Below are 17,103 nucleotides of genomic sequence, written 5' to 3' on the forward strand. Positions count from 1 at the left end.
TTGTGAGCCACCATGTGGTTGCTGGGATTTGAACTCAGGACCTTTGGAAGAGCAGTCAGTGCTCTTAACCACTGAGCCATCTCTCCAGCCCTCTTCCCAGATCTTATTGACACAGACAGCATCACTTTGAGAATAAATTGTAACCATTCTTTAAGTCTTGATTATAATTTGTATAATTTTACATTTGGGATTTTTTTTCCCCAAAGTTCTTACCACTTCTTGTGTTTGGAAAACTTCTTAAAAAATAATTTTTTGTTATTTTCTTAATTTTATGAATATAGGATTTTTATCTGCTGTGTGTCTGTGCCCTCGTGTGTGTGCCAGTGCCCACAGATGCCGGAAGAGGGCATCAGATCCCTTGGACTGGAGTTACAGACAGTTGTGAGCCATCATGTGGGTATTGGAATAGAACCTGGGTCCTCTGGAAGAGCAACCAGTGCTTTAACTGCTGAGCCATCTCTCTTATAATGGCCCCAGTTTTGTTCTCTTTCCAGTATGGAAAGCTATGACATTACCCTTTTTGATATGTAATGAAATCTAGGATTTGATTTGCTGTTGCTCATTCTATTTCATGCCAGAACTCCTTCCAATAACTATGTTTTACACTTATCTGCAATGTGATATATTATTTTAGTATATTATGAAAAAAAAAAAAAAAAAGGACTTAGCCCTGGCTAGTGTGTATTCCATGCGTTTAACCACTTATCTTTTATATGCCAGAGCTTAGGAAAAGAATAGTAAGGCAGCCTTGCATTTGTTATATGAACGGGTGTTTCAGCCTCTCTATATATAACTTTAATAGAACCTTCCCAAACACCTCCCCAGGGAGCGTGACTTCCTGTGGGTAGGGCTAATGAGAGACTCAAGGAATTCTCCTCTGCATTCTTCTGTGTGATCCTTGAGCCCTAGCCACAGGCAACCTTGACTTTCGAGCCATCATGATAACGTGTCCCTTAGCTTCTAACTGAAAAGCGTCCAGCCTTTACATGTCCTCCCTGTGGTGGCTTGAATGAGAATGGCCCCCAGTGGCTCATATATCTGGGTTCTCAGTCCCCGGTTAGTTGATTGGTTGGGAAGGGTCAGGAGGTGTTGCCTTTTTGGAGGAAGTGTGCCATTGGAGTTGGGGTTTGGGGTTTCAAAGGCCTGTGCCATTGCTGTTCAGCTCTTTCTGCCTTGTGCTTCCAGAGGAGGATGTAAGCTTCTCTCCAGCTCTAGCTCCAGCACCATGCCTGCCTGCCTGCCTGCTGGCACGCCCTTCGCCATAATGGTCATGGACCCTCTGAAACTCTAAGCCTCCAAGAAACTCTTCTATGAGTTGCCTTGGTCATGGTGTCTCTTCATAACAATAGAGAAGTAACCAGGTCACTTCAGTCTTTGCCTCTTGTGTGGCACACCTTGTTGACTCATTACTGGAGAATACAGTAGGACGTAATGAGATGACTGATGTGAAAGTAGGCTATAAAAAGACCCAGGCTCTTGCTTTCACTCTTTCTTCAGTCACTCCCTCACGGGAAGCCATTTTCTCCAGGCCGTTCTGCAGAGGGCTGCCTGAGAGTGGGTGGGTAAAGAATGACAAACAAGCTGAGGTCTGCTGCAGGTACGTGAGTGAGCTCAGTTATGAATGTGGAATGTGGCCCGGACTGCAGCAGTTCATGGGAGACCCTGAGCCATTACTCCCAGCCCAGCCCTTCCTGGTCATTGACCCACAGAAAGCAACTAAGGTTTGCTGTTCAGTGAGGTAAGTGTGGAGGTGATTTGTTGTAAATGGCTAATGCACCCCGTGGGCTCCTTCAGCCTCACCTGATTGGAGCCACTTGGTCTCTTATATCTCTCCCTTTTCTTCAGAATCGAGTCTAAGGCCTACACTGGCTGATTTTCTTCTTGACTTCCAGCCAAAAGCAGGGTAACCTCTGAACCCCAGCTTCTTTTCCTACTGAGTGTGGAAAGGGGTGGGGCCAGGTGGTTTCAGGAGTCCTTTCAGCCTTAAAGTTCTGTCTTCTTTGCAAGCTCTGCTCCCGTTTCATCAAGAGAGCGGGTGTGCGAACTGTTAGAGTTGCCCAGTTTTTGATTGACAGAGCGTAGTTGTACAGCCTCATGGGTTATACTGTGTTATGGTACACTTACTGTGTATTGATGAGCTTTCGCCACTGGGTTATCTGTCACCGCAAGTGTTCACTCTGGCAGTTGGCTTTCCAGACAGGCTGAGAAAGTCAACAAACAGGTTAGACTTACAGGCTGGCAGAACTGTGTCTGTCTTGCTAGACTCCACGATTCTCAGGTTCTAAAATTTGCCTTTTCGCCTTCATTTCCAATTGCTCCTTCATCCTGGCCATAGTGACCTCACCAGTTAAGGTAGCCCCAACAAAAATCAATGGCAGAAACTTAACAGAGGAACCCAGAAAGTGGGGGCAGCAGGAAGCTCTGTAGATGAGATGGCTGACTTCTCAATACAAAAGTTAGAAAACTGATGTTTGTGTATACTGGGGCTCACTGGCTCAGATATTTTATACTGGGGGGGTCACTGGTTCAGATGTTGTATACTGGGGGCTCACTGGTTGGGATATAGTTTGATCCCCAACTCACCGCTCATTCCAGGACCCCAAATCTTTCAACTTGATGCTTGAAGGAGCTTCCCCTGCTTGTCCAGGGAAGATGGGAAAGTTGGACTGGAGGGGTAGGGGCAATGGGAAGGAAATGAACCTTCTTGTGGGTCAGCTAAGATTTGTGGAGTTAGACCTGTCCGAAACCTCCTGGGTTCTCCAGGGGCTCTGAGGATAGGCACAGCATTGAAGAAGTACACTGGAGAAGGTAGAGCCGTTACAAGAACTTGGTTGATGTTTCCTGGTGATGTACTGTCCATGTCCATGTCCCCACCCGAGCCCCAGCCAGCGTTTGGAGCATGCAGATGGTGGCTTAACTCGATTCTGAGCACCACGTCTTCACCTTGACAGTAGTCCCTAAATGTCTGCAAATCGGTGAGAGACACTCTCAGCCCCTTGAGCATCTATGCTGTCTTTAAAAATGCAGGGCCCCAAAGAGTCAGAGCTGTGTTAAAGAATGAGAAGGCAACTTTCAGTAATACATACAGATTTTAGCAAGTGATTTTTGACAGGTAGCACGGATTTAAAGTATTTTGCTCTCATCATGACATAGTGGCGCACGCCTTTAGTCCCAGCACTTGGGAGGCAGAGCCAGGTAAGAGGCCAGCTTGGTTAACGAAGTGAATTCTAGGACATCTGGTATTGTTACAAAGAGAAACCCTGTCTTGACAAACAAACAAACAAACAAACAAACTAAAAAAAGTATTTCGCCCCATGGTAGGCAGAATCCTGATTTATGGTTTTTTGAAATAGTCTACAGACTAAGCCCCTGGATGTGAGTACGAATCGTTGCTCCCATTCGGATGGCACGGAAACATCTTATGATTCAGGAAGCAATAATATGGAGTTATTGTTATATCTGGAACATAGTTTTATATTACTTATAATTTGGACTATAGTTCTGTTCTTACATAGAAGTAAAGGGTAGATTTAGTGTGGTAAGAAGTGAGACTGGGGACACAGAAACAAGGCTCTTGGGTCAGCATGCTCACCTTACCCGCCTACCCATGCATCCTTCGCCCAGGTAGACATTGGCATATTAGCAATTACGTCTCAGATTAACCACTGCGGTCCTCCCTGCAGTTTGTGCTTCTGAGGCCACAGCTAAATAAGAACAAAAGGCAGTATAAATAATCAGGGAGATCATAACAGGGCGACTGTGAAGGAGCACAGGGAAGAGAAGGATGTGAGGGCTGGGCGATGGCTCTGGGAGGAAAGCACCTGCCAGGCAAGCATGAGGATCTGAGTGCGGTAGAGCCAAGGTAGGTGTGACTGCCTAGGGCTTGGGGCTCACCTGAGGTCCCCGGGAGAAGTAACAGTGGGTCCACAGCGCCTACAGAATCCACACGCCATCCTCAGGAACATAGATGGAGCAGCTAGGAGAAGGAAGGAGCAAGACCCCATCTCCTAGTGGAGTCCTTCGCTCCCACCCCACCATCTTCACCTCAGCCGGGCTGGGAAAGGAGTGAACTGAGAGACTACTGCAGGCTCAGGCAGTGGAGCCTCAGGGGCTATTTGGAGAGTTTCTGCTTCCTCTGGGAGGATAGGGGTAGAGCAAGGCAGGTGGGCCATAGAAGAAGCAGGGCCTACTTAATGGGTAGTGACTGCGGTGTGGGACGAGTCTAGACACAGACCTTCTGCCCTCTCTGCTACACGTCAGGAGCTTACCCCAGTCTCTCATCTGATTCCTCCCCGAGAGTAGGACGCGTAGACCAAACCGTAAACTGGGATCAAAAAAGCCTAACGGTTACCTGCCTATCAGGAAAATAGTGAGGGAATTCACCTGCCAGTTAGCTAGCCACTGTTAGCCGTTAGATAACCAGGGTTCTCGCTTTCTCTTTACAGTTTTGCTCTTTTACAACTGTTCTTTGCAGTCCTTGGTCACCAGATATTTGTGGGTATTGGTAATCTACAAGGTATTAGGTTAAATGGAGACCAGGATTTGTAGCACTAATGTAGCTGCGGAGTGGGGTGGGAGAGTCTAGTGGGAAAGAAGTAGCTCAGAGGTCTTAGTTTTGAACTTATGTTTATTAAAACCATAATAGAGAAGGCTATGAAAGGTTAAGTGACCGCATTGGCATGCATGGCACAGGCTGTCCAGCCTCGTTCCCGGCCCGCCTGCAGGTTGACCCTGAGAACTTTTGAACGTATGAGTTATAACCTGGCTGCTGAGCAAGGGGATGGCTGCGACTGCTAATCTAGTGATGCTGGAGCGGTTGAGAGCCCTTTCTGTATTAGGCCCAGTGCTCAACACAGGAATACATCATCAAAATAATAAAAATGTATAGAGTTCGAAGCCCCATGGTGGGAAAAAGAGGGGTTGTAATTTCCAAAAGTCGCCGATAGCGTTGCAGTGCTGTAAGGATTTCAGTCGAGAACGAGACGTTTCAAGAGGTCTGTGCATCAAAAGACACATCAAAAGACACGTTTGTACCCCATGTGACCTGATGGAAGCAAGAGTGCTGTTCAGTCAAAAGACACTGTTTTCTCCTTCGCAGTACAATTCAGCGCATTTGTTACAGTGATATAAAAAGCACATTGATTAACTTAATAAGCAGTTTTGTAGGGATCCCCCCCTTTTTTAAGGTGGTCTCCTAATACAAGCTGATGCCATCATTTTGAATCTATTTCTGTGAGGCGATAACGGATGTAATTGAAGTGTTCACATTTCTGGTTATAGAATTTGAAACACAAAAATATCTCAGGGACGATGCCTCTTCTCCCTCCCGGGTACCCGCTAGATTTCCTACCCCAGTGGTTGTCAACCTCTCTAATGCTGTAACCCTTTGATACAGTTCCTCACGTTCTGTTCCCCCCTGCCACCAAACCGTGATATTACTGGGTTTGCTACTTCATAACTGCCATGTTGCTATTGTCATGCACCATAGTGTAAGTGTTTGTGTTTTCTGATGGTCTTATGCAGCCTGTGTGAAAGGGGTTGTGGCCCACAGGTTGAGAACCACCGCCCTGGACTGCCTGGCATGCTATCCTGAAGAACAGAGCTCCTGTTTCTTCTGTGTGTGAGTCCCTTGGTTGGGGACCACAGAAAGGCCTGTAGGAAGACAAACAGTATCAAAGATCTCAAAATAACAAGCGACATCGAGGAGGTGGGTAAGACCCCAGAATAGAGAGCAAAAGTAATCTTGGCCATTGCACCCAGAAGTTAGAATTTATAAGCTATGAATATGTACAATTTATATGGAGTTAATTATGAACCCTGGAGAAAAGAAGGTGATTACAGTCTTTTGTTATTATCAAAGTTGTCCTTTTGGTTTATAAACCAAATAACCCCTCTAACAATAAATTATTGCACAGAAATTTGAAAGTGATTCTAAGTCATTTAATCAGTTACAGAAACTCAATGGTGTTTTTATTTGCTCAGTGTTCTCATCACATAGCGGCCTTTCCAGTCTTCATCCCCTTTTTGTGGGTAAGAAAACTGAGGTTGCTGTTGGCCAAGTGTAAGTTATGTGTCAAGTAGCGAAGCTTGGTATCACCCCAGCCTCCTAATATTACAGGTTCATTGTCTAGTAACATACCCTTCTGTGCTACGGAAGGTTCTTAACGAATCATCATTCATTCACCGAGCAGTCAGTTCTGGGTTCCTATACCAGGTGCCAGGACCTGTTCTGGACTTGACATTTCATAACAGAAAAGGGCCCCATCTGGATATTTTATTCTGCCCCCTTTTGGAGTTTAGAATTTCTTGTGGCTTTCATTAGTTAGGTAAACCACAGAAAGAAAGAAGAGAGTAACGGTGGGAGATGCTAGCCTACTGAAGATTATGTAACTCTAATGCCTTTCTCTTAGGGCTTACAGATACAAGCTAAAGAATGACCAGCTGAGACAGGAGGTGTACTAATTAAAAGGCTAGCCTTGGCTACAGCAGTTAGTTTAAACTGAGATAGCCTTAACTAATTTCTTAATTAAGAAAATGGTGAGCAGGTCATAGTGGCTCATGCCTTTAATCCCTGTATTTGGGAAACTGAGGCAGGAAGATGGTCACAAGTAGCCTGTGCAGTAAAGCTAGACCCTGTGTTAGAAAGAGAGGAAGAATTGTGGAAGCCATCCTTTTCTTTAGCACATTCGTAAAGATGTAGGATTGGAGTAATCCCTGGGAAGTATTGCCTTTAGATCCATCAGAGTTCCTGAGTTTCTGATGACTACACTGGAAATTTTTTTCTTTAATCAGTAACCAGGTTTTCATATCTTTAAACTTTGACCTATTTTTAGAAGGAGCGTGCCTGCCTCTGAGAGGCAGTAGTATAGATTTAGACTTTGCGAGTTTATTCTCCTTTCTGATGATTATTTTATGAAAATCTTGAATGTATGCTCTCAATCCAGTTAAGTCGTGGTTTTTTTTTTTTAATTGTGGCTTGAAAACCTTAATTTTTCATAAAAGAAAACCATTGGAAACAGTGTTCAGCTTTAAACCAGAAGAGTCAAGTGTAATCTTTTTTCTTTTATTTAATGGAGAAAATGTTTTTAAATATTGTGACTTGTGCAGACATCCTGAATGCTCGCTGAGGATGAAGGTGAGAACTGAGTGACTGTGCCTCGGGTACCCGTGTTGAGACTGTTCTTGTCAGCACAGTAATTACCCTGGAGGCTTCATGGTGGGGAGCTGGTGTAAGTGCACATCTGCTTGAGCCTCAGAACAATCCTGAGTATGTATCCACGTGAGTGTTTTTGAGGTTCACTTTATGTGTTTGAGTGGGAGATGACAGAAAAGCTAACAGATGGCTGACCAGGAGAGTGTGTTGACAAGTGAGAAACCTAATTTAGTTGCTTTAGTTCCTGAATAAAAAGCATTCAAGCCAGTACAAACTCACAGTAAGAAAATCCTGGAGCTATTTTTCCACTGAAGTGTTTTACTTACGTATTTTGGAGAGGTAAGGGACTGGAGATAGAAGAGGGGGAGACCAGAGAGGGAAAGAGAAGAGGCAGGAACAGAGACAGAGACAAACTGGTGACTGTCCCAAGATCTGAACCTTTGTCTACATTTTTTTAAAAGTGTATGTTCTTCACACTTTGCCAAGAGTTTCTTTCCTGTTGACCTTTGTCATTGGAAGAATTTCTTAATGCTCAAAGCAGTTTTTCCTAGTAATTTTAGATCTAAAAAAGGCTACTGCCTTGATTCTGCTTGTTTGAACACGTAAAAATATTTTCTCATTAAATCAAGTTTAATCTTCTCCTTGTGCTCCCTGCTGTGTGGGGAGAACTTTGAAGCAAGGATCAGAAATCAGATGACACAAATGCTCCCTAATTAGGGATGTCTCTATTCAGCACTAACCAAAAACATATTGGCCAGTCTCTTAATCAGCCTCGCTTATTCCTGAGCACCGAATGCCTGAATATTTTGGATAAAAATACTTTGTCCACTTCAGAAACAGCTAGACTTTTTCCAGACTCTCATTAGGCAAAATTATAAAGAAGGTGAGTTTTGTTGTTGTTGTTGTTGTTGTTGTTGTTGTTTTTTCCGAGACAGGGTTTCTCTGTGTAGCCCTGGCTGTCCTGGAACTCACTCTGTAGACCAGGCTGGCCTCGAACTCAGAAATTCTCCTGCCTCTGCCTCCCTAGTGCTGGGATTAAAGGCGTGTGCCACCACGCCCGGCAGAAGGTAAGATTTTAAAAACATCTCCCAATTAAAAGTGGCTAACAAAGTGGAGGCAAAGTGGCCATTTCTGATATTCTTCAGAGACAGGGACTTGTTATAACAGTGTGAATGTTGGTCTCCTTTTGCATGCTCGCCAAACCACTGCTAGGAACACGTGTTTGTGGATGTCACCTTGCTGAATATAGGGAGATGAGAGCAGCCAGTTTTATTTTCCTCTTAGTGACGACTGAACCTAGAACCTCACAGGTGCTAGGCAAGTGTTTTCTGTTGGAGTTACATACCTTCTCAATTGTACTTTGAGATAGGAGCTCATCATGTTGCTCTTGGTGGCCTTGAACTGGCAATCGATCCTTCTGCCTCAACTGGTATTGGAGTGCCACCATTCCTGCTACCAGAAGGCTCTAATGAGCTATAAGAAAATCATACCACTTGTTTATAGTACCACGTTAATTCTTTAAAAGTAGACATTTTATCTACTATAACCCTACTATATACTACTATACATCTAAGATTTAATTATCTGCTAATCAGTATAAAACGGACACATATCTGCTCATATACATTAAGACTGTGGAGTTATCTTGAGACAAAGTGGAAGTTTTGAAGGCAGCTGCAGGAGTAACTACAGATGGGCACAAGGGATTGGTCACTGGGGTGAGAATGGGCACAAGGGATTGGTCACTGGGGTGAGAATGGACACAAGGGATTGGTCACTGGGGTGAGAATGGAGCAGGCTTCAAAGATAAGAAATAGATTGAACTCCTTTCTGTGTTCTCAGGTGCTTCTTGCCAGCAAAAAAATTCAGAATACTGAGTCAAAGTAAATGACCAAGTATATGCTTATTAGGGCAAAGGTACATTTAAGGGATGAGATACATTGCTGGGCTTTTATACAGTTAGCTTATTCCCTGGGAAAAACTTTAATGAAGGGAGAATTATCCTGAGTTATTACTGCTCCAGAATGGGGTTCACTCCCCTTTCCTGTCCTGGGGATTTGCAGCTATGGCATGATAGGAGCAAGCAACTCTGTAAGATTAATAATGCATAGATGTGCTTGGTCATCCATGTTGGTCCCAGCTACTTGGTGGGCAGTCAGTGTCTTTACCTTGAGACAATCACATCCTGCCCTGCTGTAAGGACTCTGTGGTCCTGGCAGCAGCCTGTAGTTACTGTGTCCTTTGCCTTGTGCTAGTCCTGTGACTGACTGATGTACATCAGTGGGAGAGCACTACAGTGTCGATTACAGTATTGATTACAGTATTGATTGCACAGCTCTGTAAGTTTACCAGAATCATTGACTTGTATCCTTAAAGAGGTAACTTTTATGGCATGTAAATAATTCGTCACTAAGCTATATGAAATGAAAAGTGTGTCACTGTAGCTGACCACAGAGCTCATAACACCTAAAGAAGAGTTAATGTTGATTAAATAGAGAACTTATTAAAGAGCTTTTCTTTCCTCTCCTCCTTCCTTTTCTACCTCCTTAGAGGCATAAAAACTGTACAGAGCCTTTTGTTTTGTTTTGTTTTGTTTTCTCGAGACAGGGTCTCTCTGTATAGCCCTGGCTGTCCTGGAACTCACTCTGTAGACCAGGCTGGCCTTGAACTCAGAAATCCGCCTGCCTCTGCTCTCCCAAGTGCTGGGACTAAAGGCATACGCCAACAATGCCCGGCTTTGGTTGTTTTTTAAGGCTTGCTGTTCATTAAGAATAGTACAATGTGGAACTGGAGAAGTGACTCGGGGGTTAAAGCACATTAACACAGTTAATTGGCTAGGCTTTCAGGGAAGCAACCATCTCCAGTTCTAGAGCATATACACAGAGTACACAGATGTGTGTGCAAAACACTCATACAAATAAAATAAAATAAATAAATCTTTTTTTCAAAAGAAGAGTGCAATGAAAATCTTCATGGAAATCGCCATTGCCCTTCTATTTCTGGATTTTTTTTTTTTTTTTTTTTTTTTTTTTTTTTTGATACTGAACTTTTGAAGGGGAAAAAAAGCTGTAAACTTTAAAAAATGTCAGATTTTTCTGGTCTAGAAAGATTCATTCCCATTTCTTTCTTTTTTTTTTTTCTTTATTTTCTTTATTTACATTTCAAATGCTATCCCGAAAGTTCCCTATACCCCCGCCCCTGCTCCCCTACCCACCCACTCCCACTACTTGGCCCAGGCCTTCCCTTGTGCTGGGTCATATAAAGTTTACAAGATCAAGGGGCCTCTATTCCCAGTGATGGCTGATTAGGCCATCTTCTGCTACATATGCAGCTAGAGACACAAGCTCAGGGGGTACTGGTTAGTTCATATTGTTGTTCCACCTACAGGGTTGCAGCCCCCTTCAGTTCCTTGGGTACTTTCTCTAGCTCCTCCATTGGGGACCCTGTGTTCCAAACAATAGCTGGCTGTGAGCATCCACTTTGGTGTTTGCCAGGCACTGGCATAGCCTCACAAGAGGCCGCTATATCAGGGTCCCTTCAGCAGAATCTTGCTGGCATGAGCATTAGTATCTAGGTTTGGTGGCTGATGATGGGATGGACTCCCGAATGGGGTAGTCTCTGGATAGTCCATCCTTTCATCTTAGCTCTAAATTTTGTCTCTGTACCTATATCCTTTCATGAGTATTTTGTTCCTTATTCTAAGGAGGAATGAAGTATCCACACAATGGTCATACTTCTTGGTTTTCCTGTGTTTTGCAAAATGTATCTTGGGTATTTCTACCATGGCAAGAAAGAATGCCCGTATCTGTGCTATTTGTACCAGCATTAGACATTATTATTAAAAAATAGTGTCCTTTTCTTTGTATTTCATTAAATACAGAATAAGATAGAGTAGGCAAGGAGTTAGGGACTTGGGAGAGGAGGCAGATAGAGTCTCAAGAGGCAGCTTAGGACTCTCAAGCGCTAACATTTCAGCAAACACTTCCCACACTGCTTGTCTCTGTTCAGTTTAAAAGAAATCAAAGGAGCAGCCTGTGGCCCCACACTGACCGCAGAGAAAAAAGGGTAAACAGTCTACACTAACAATCAACCGCACCTTCCGGCTCAACACCAACTAAAGGTAATAAATTTGGTTAGCTACCTGATATCTCTAGCCTGAATTTTAGTCCATAAAGAACAGCCTTTTAACTGACCACAGAGTTAAAACCAGCAATACTGGAATTCAGCTACTTACCTCTTCCTTGGCCCAGGCAAAGGGTGGAGCGCAGTTTTGACTCCTTAGGCAGAACAAAGTTTCTATGTCCATCTCAGTAGAACTTACAGACTGAAGCACCCAGCTCTTTACTTCCTCGTGTGCCCATTCTGACCTTCCACAGTGTTCTCCCCTTTCTGCTTTATTTAGAGATCTCTTGTCCCTTCCTCTGATCCCCACTTCCTTCTTCAGGAAGATGCACTTGAGTCCTTTTATCTCAAATCCTGAGTCATGACTTCATAAGGGATCCAGTGACTGTAGGAGTCTTGAGAAATGTGTAGTTTCTAAGATGCAGTGACTGAAAATGAGTTCAAAAATCGCATGGGTAATGTTCTGGAGGAGCTTGCTTGGGTCGAGTCACATGACTTCACTCCAGCCGAGGTGCTGAATGCCCATGTGTCCCGTGCATGCCGTCGTTCTGTGGCACCAGTGATGGTTGTCTGAAATACCTAATTTTCAAGACGGTTGTAGGTTGTGATCTACCGTGTTTCTGCTGTGCGTACAAAGTTCTCTGCTCTTTAGAAACATAATAATTATGAGAAGCAAAGCAAAGACAGTATTTTCACGCCAGCATTCTTCAGCATGTAAATGTCAAATTAGTGTGTCTTTGGATTGTATTGGGTTACAACATTTTGTTGTGTTTGTTCATGAATTTTGCTTATTTTATTTCGTGTGTGTGTATGTGTGTGTGTGTGTGTGTGTGTGTGTGTGTTGCCAGCATGCATACATACCTCTGTACCACTGTTAGCTTGTTGTCTGCAGAGTCCAGAAGAAAGCTTCAGCTCCCCAGGAATGGCAGTTATAGTGGCAGCTGCTCTGTGGGCTCTGGGAATCCAACCTGGATCCTCTGGGAAAGCAGAGAGTGCTCGTAACTGCTGAGTCATCTCTCCAGCCCCCAAAGCTTTGATTTTAAAAATTAGTGTTTTGGTTTGATTTTTAAAAATTCTTAAATGAACTTTGTCTTGGGATTAAGACAGAATTTCCAGTAGTTTCAGAAATGGCCCTAACCATACTTCTACCACATTGTACCATGTTTTTATGTGAAGGAGCACTGGCCACATGGACGATTATAAAACAAAATAGTAATCAGCTCTGAGAACTGCTGAAGATGTTCTAGCCTTCAGCATCCCATTCAGCCAGGACTCAATTATTTATATAAAATTAAGCAAGCACACCTATCATTAATATTTAAGCTTACCTTTGCCTTTCACAAGGAATAATCTTACGTGTATACCACAGAATTCTTTCAAATCACTTTGTGATTTATCGTCAGTAAATGTTTGATATGTGTACTCAATTTATGTACCTGTGTGTATGGAGTTGCATAAAAATTCTCAGGTGAAAGGGGTCATGAGTGGAAAGAATTTAATAAGCCCTTGTTTAAGGGAGACATTGCTAACCCCACGCCGAAGGGACTTTCTCTGGTGACACATACACAAATGTAATTCAGACTTACCCCAAGAGGCATGAAGCTCGGAGAAAGACCATTGGCAGCACCCGTCTAGGTAGGTACCTGGAATTGGGGTTTCCTTTTCACATTTGTGTTTTATATGCTATTAGTGAAATTTAACCATTGCAGCAAAAACATTTTAACTGTTTTAATCTGGAGGAGGATTTAGTTTTCCTAAAAACTTAAACACTCCCAGAAAAAACTAGCAATTTTTACCTCTTGTGAGGGTGGGGATCTGGTCTTTTCAAGTCACGTATCTTACCAGGCCTTCTTTTCACTGTTTGTCTCTAGTTACATGTATCTTCTTTGAGAATGGAGACTGGCCAGATCTGAGGGAAAGACACAGATGGCCGTGCTGGGCCAGTGTAAATCTATCCAATTACACTTGACTTTGACAGCTTCACAGCTAACCTACACCCAGAACGGTACAAGCTTTTACAGAAAACAGGTGTGAATGTTCTCGGAACATTCCAAAGACCCGGGCACACTTGCTACTGAAAGCATGCAGCTGAGGGAGGACCCCCGTCTCCCACGAGAGAGTGTTGATTTGTAAGTTTTACCCACTATCAATATTTCCTCACTTCTCGTTTTTTTTTTTTTCCCCCAGAAACAAATGAAATGTAAATCAGATCTTGTTGCAGTATTTAATCACTATATGAACAAATGAATAGTGATATGCTGCAGAAGAGCCAGAAGTAATCGTGGTGGAACATTTAGAGATTGCTCCTCTTTGCCTGTCCATTGTAACTGTCTCAGAGACAGCCCTGGGCAGTGATGCTTAGTCAACACTTTAATATTGGAAGCATGTTTACCCCGAATGGCTTGTTTTAGTAACTCACGTGAAAGGCCACCACAGTTCTCGTGTTCATTGTCATCTTAGGCTCTTTCAGAAGGTGTATTTTATTTGATATATGTATGTGATGGCTTGTATATGCATGGCCCAGGGAGTGGCCCTATTAGGAAGAGTAGGTGTGTCACTGTGGGCGTAGGCTTAAGACCATCACCCTAGCTGCCTGGTCTTTGGTTGTAATGCAATACTCATGTCCTTTAAAAGTAACTGTTAAAATTGTATTTAAATCCCATTTTAGCCATCTTTATTTTCTTTTAAATATTTTTATTTGCCTTTATTCCCATGGACAGATGTGCCATCCCTAGTCTCAGGTATAGATAGAAACAGTTTAGGATCAAGTCTTAGTCTTAGTGTTTCTTGGCTTTGTTGCCCATTGTACCTTCCCTAGGTCAGTTCTAATGTCTAACTTTCTTGCTGTCAAGGTTCTGAGCAATTTTAAAAGCTTAGGTTGTAGTTCTCCCAACTAGTACACTCCTAGGGTATCTTTGAACAAAACCAGAAACAACATCAACCCCTTCGAGTATTGTGCCTTTGTCTGTGGAGAAGTGCAGATTCTGCCTGTCCTGCAATCCATGCCTTGTGTACTGTAGACCCTTAAAGGTCAAATCAGCTTTTTCTCCCTGCTGATTAACGTCAGGAGTTAATAGCCATTTTATTAAACCACAAAAATGATTCAGCCTTCTGGTTAGCACCTGCTGGCGCCGTGAACGGATGTACATTTAGCTTGGAAACTGAATTCCACAGCAGGTCTTCCGAATCTATTAAGCTGTTACTCTTTGGAGGGTGCGGCTGTGATGGGATGGTTTTCCTTCTGAGTTTCTTTTCTAGTAGCGGGATAACACCCTCACGCCGCGACTCTCTCTGTGGTGGTTTGAGTGTAAAATCCCCCACACATTGGGGTTTTGTGTACTTGTTCCCAGGTGGTACTCCTGTTTGGGGAGATGTGGCCAGGGGTGGGCTTTGAGGTTTCAAAAGCTCTGTGTTTTCAGTGAGCTCTCTCTGCCTCCTGTTTGCAGTGGAGCCAAGAGCTCTCAGCTGTGCTCGCTCTAGCTAGCTACCCACCGCCATGACTTTGATCTGCCATCGGGACTCTTACACTCTGGAACAGTATGCCCATTTAAATGCTTTCTTTTGTAAGTTGTCTTGGTCATGGTATTTCATCACAGCAAGAAAAGTAACTAAGACGCGCATTTATGGTTGGTCTCCTTTGTAGTAGCAGTTCTCAAGCCATGTTAGTATTTTAGCTTGTATCAAAGAATGAAGTTTCCTCAATACTCCAATAAAAAATACACAGAGTGCTTTGAGTGCCTAGCTCTCTCCAGCAGTTGAAATGCATTGCCATGGGGGATTGATTGCTTTGCACACTTACAGTGCGGACCCGGTGTCTCCTGCTTTGATTCTGTTCTCAAAACAATATTATTAATAGTTACCATTGTGCTATAAGGAGCCTTTCCTCTAGCTTAGTATTTGTCCAGTTATGACTTAATTTTTGCCACTGGGCAAGGATGTAACATGAATGCTTAATTAAGGACTTCCTGTTGATGGATGGAAGGTGGTAGCTTATTGATACAGTGCCTGCTTGGCATCAATGAGGCCTGCATTGACTCTTCATTATAAAAAGGAAGGACCAAGGGGAAGGGGAGAGGAGAGAAAGTGCGGGAGGTGATGGCAGGGGGAGGGGAGATGTGTTGAAGGGAAGGGAGAGAAGGGGCTGGGTTGGGAAGATGCTGTGTTGAAGGGGATGGGAAGGGAGGGAAGGACTTTGTTATCAGTTATATTGGGGTCACCTATATTTACCCCTTTGTTTGAATCGTGACATAACTATGTGGCATTTGACTCTCACATCTTGGCGGTATTCATAGAAGAAAATAGGAAGGGACAATCATTTTTCCACTTTATGGCATGAGAGCTTAAGTGTTACTTGTCAGCTATTGTACTTTTTATTCGGTAATAACAGCACTGTCATCTTAGATATTAAATAATCATTCTTATAAATACATGGATACTGACTACTCAGGAAGTATAGAGGTTCTTCATTGAAGTTTATTTGCTCTAAACTGATTAGCATCATAAGGACTGAGGGCTGACCATTATGAGGGTGCTTGCTTCTCAGTTGTGCCGTTTCTGGAAAAATATAAGAGAGATTAGGGAATACCTCATGCGGTTGCCACCGTCTGTCATTGGAGTTGTTTCTCTTGATTTGTACAACTTAGTTACTCTAAGGCAAATCCACAGTCACCTTTTTTTTTAAAGATTTATTTATTTATTATATGTAAGTACACTGTAGCTGTCTTCAGACACTCCAGAAGAGCACGTCAGGTCTTGTTACAGATGGTTATCAGCCACCATGTGGTTGCTGGGATTTGAACTCTGGACCTTCGGAAGAGCAGTCGGGTGCTCTTACCCACTGAGCCATCTCACCAGCCCCACAGTCACCTTTTTAATCTACATTTTTACACTGCTTTCTGTCGAAAGGCCATTTTTAGATCATATTTAGATAATCAGACTGTTAGAGCCTTAATTAGATATCGCAAAATATAGCTGGGTCTATTATTATCGTTGAAGCTTTTATACCGGAGGCTCTGTATCCTCAAGGACGACTGTTGGTTTTATTTTTAAATTTAATGTAGTATTAAATTTGCCAATTTACTGTCATCCAAAGGTAAAAAAGTATCAGATGAAGCTGTAGTGGTTTGGGTGAAAATGTTCTCCACTAGCTCAGGCATTTGAAACCCTAGTCCCCAACTGGTAGCATTGTCTGGCGAAGTTTAGGAGGTGTGGCCCTGCTGAAGGAAGTACATCACTGGGGGTGGGCTTTGAGGGTCTGTAGTTTTGCGTAGTTCCAGTTCACGCTCCCGGTTCTCAACTTCCGGTTGAGGATGCGCACTCTCCGTTCGGCTTCCATTTTTGCCACCATGAGCATGTTCAGTCTCTTTTTCTAAATAATATTTTCAAGGTTCACCCGTGTGGGTCACGTTTCAGTGCTTCCTTTCTCCATTGATTACTGATCGAATGATCTTCTATTATAAGCCATACTGTTTTAATCACATTTGTGTGTGTGCCTGTTTGTGTGCACATGTGTGTAGTTGTGTGTGCGCCCACTCGCACATGTGCACGTGTGTGCTCGTGAGCATGTGCGCCATGGCTCGTGAGTGGAGGCCAGAGAACACATTGCACTGCGTTGCAAGGACGAACGCAGGTCATCATGCTTAGCAACAACCTTCACCTGCTGAGTCGGCTCTCTGGCCCTGCTACCAGTATTTTATCCACTACTAGTTCATTAGTGTAAAACATATTTCCTTTTTTTTTTTTTTTTGGCTACTGCTTGATATATGGCTCTGAGCATTTGTATACAGGATTCTGTGTGCAAATGATTTCCTTTGTCTCGAGTATTGTGA

The 17,103-nt window shown here is 43.3% G+C and overlaps 1 protein-coding gene across 4 annotated transcripts in view; it reads left to right on the forward strand.

Annotated features, from left to right (window-relative positions):
- Window positions 1–17,103, forward strand: part of Sh3d19 (SH3 domain containing 19) — a 161,245-nt gene that overhangs the window by 40,065 nt on the left and 104,077 nt on the right. The window contains exon 1 of one of the 4 annotated variants that reach the window (XM_029537544.1): window positions 7,068–7,135. The exons of the other annotated variants lie outside the window; for them this stretch is intronic. Coding sequence (XP_029393404.1) covers window positions 7,117–7,135 — 19 coding nt within the window. The 5' untranslated portion in view covers window positions 7,068–7,116. Of the gene's footprint in view, window positions 1–7,067; window positions 7,136–17,103 lie in introns of those variants that run through there. 4 annotated transcript variants of the gene reach the window in all.

Source organism: Mus pahari, chromosome 4, assembly GCF_900095145.1.
Source record: "Mus pahari chromosome 4, PAHARI_EIJ_v1.1, whole genome shotgun sequence".
Taxonomy (NCBI): Eukaryota; Metazoa; Chordata; class Mammalia; order Rodentia; family Muridae; genus Mus; species Mus pahari.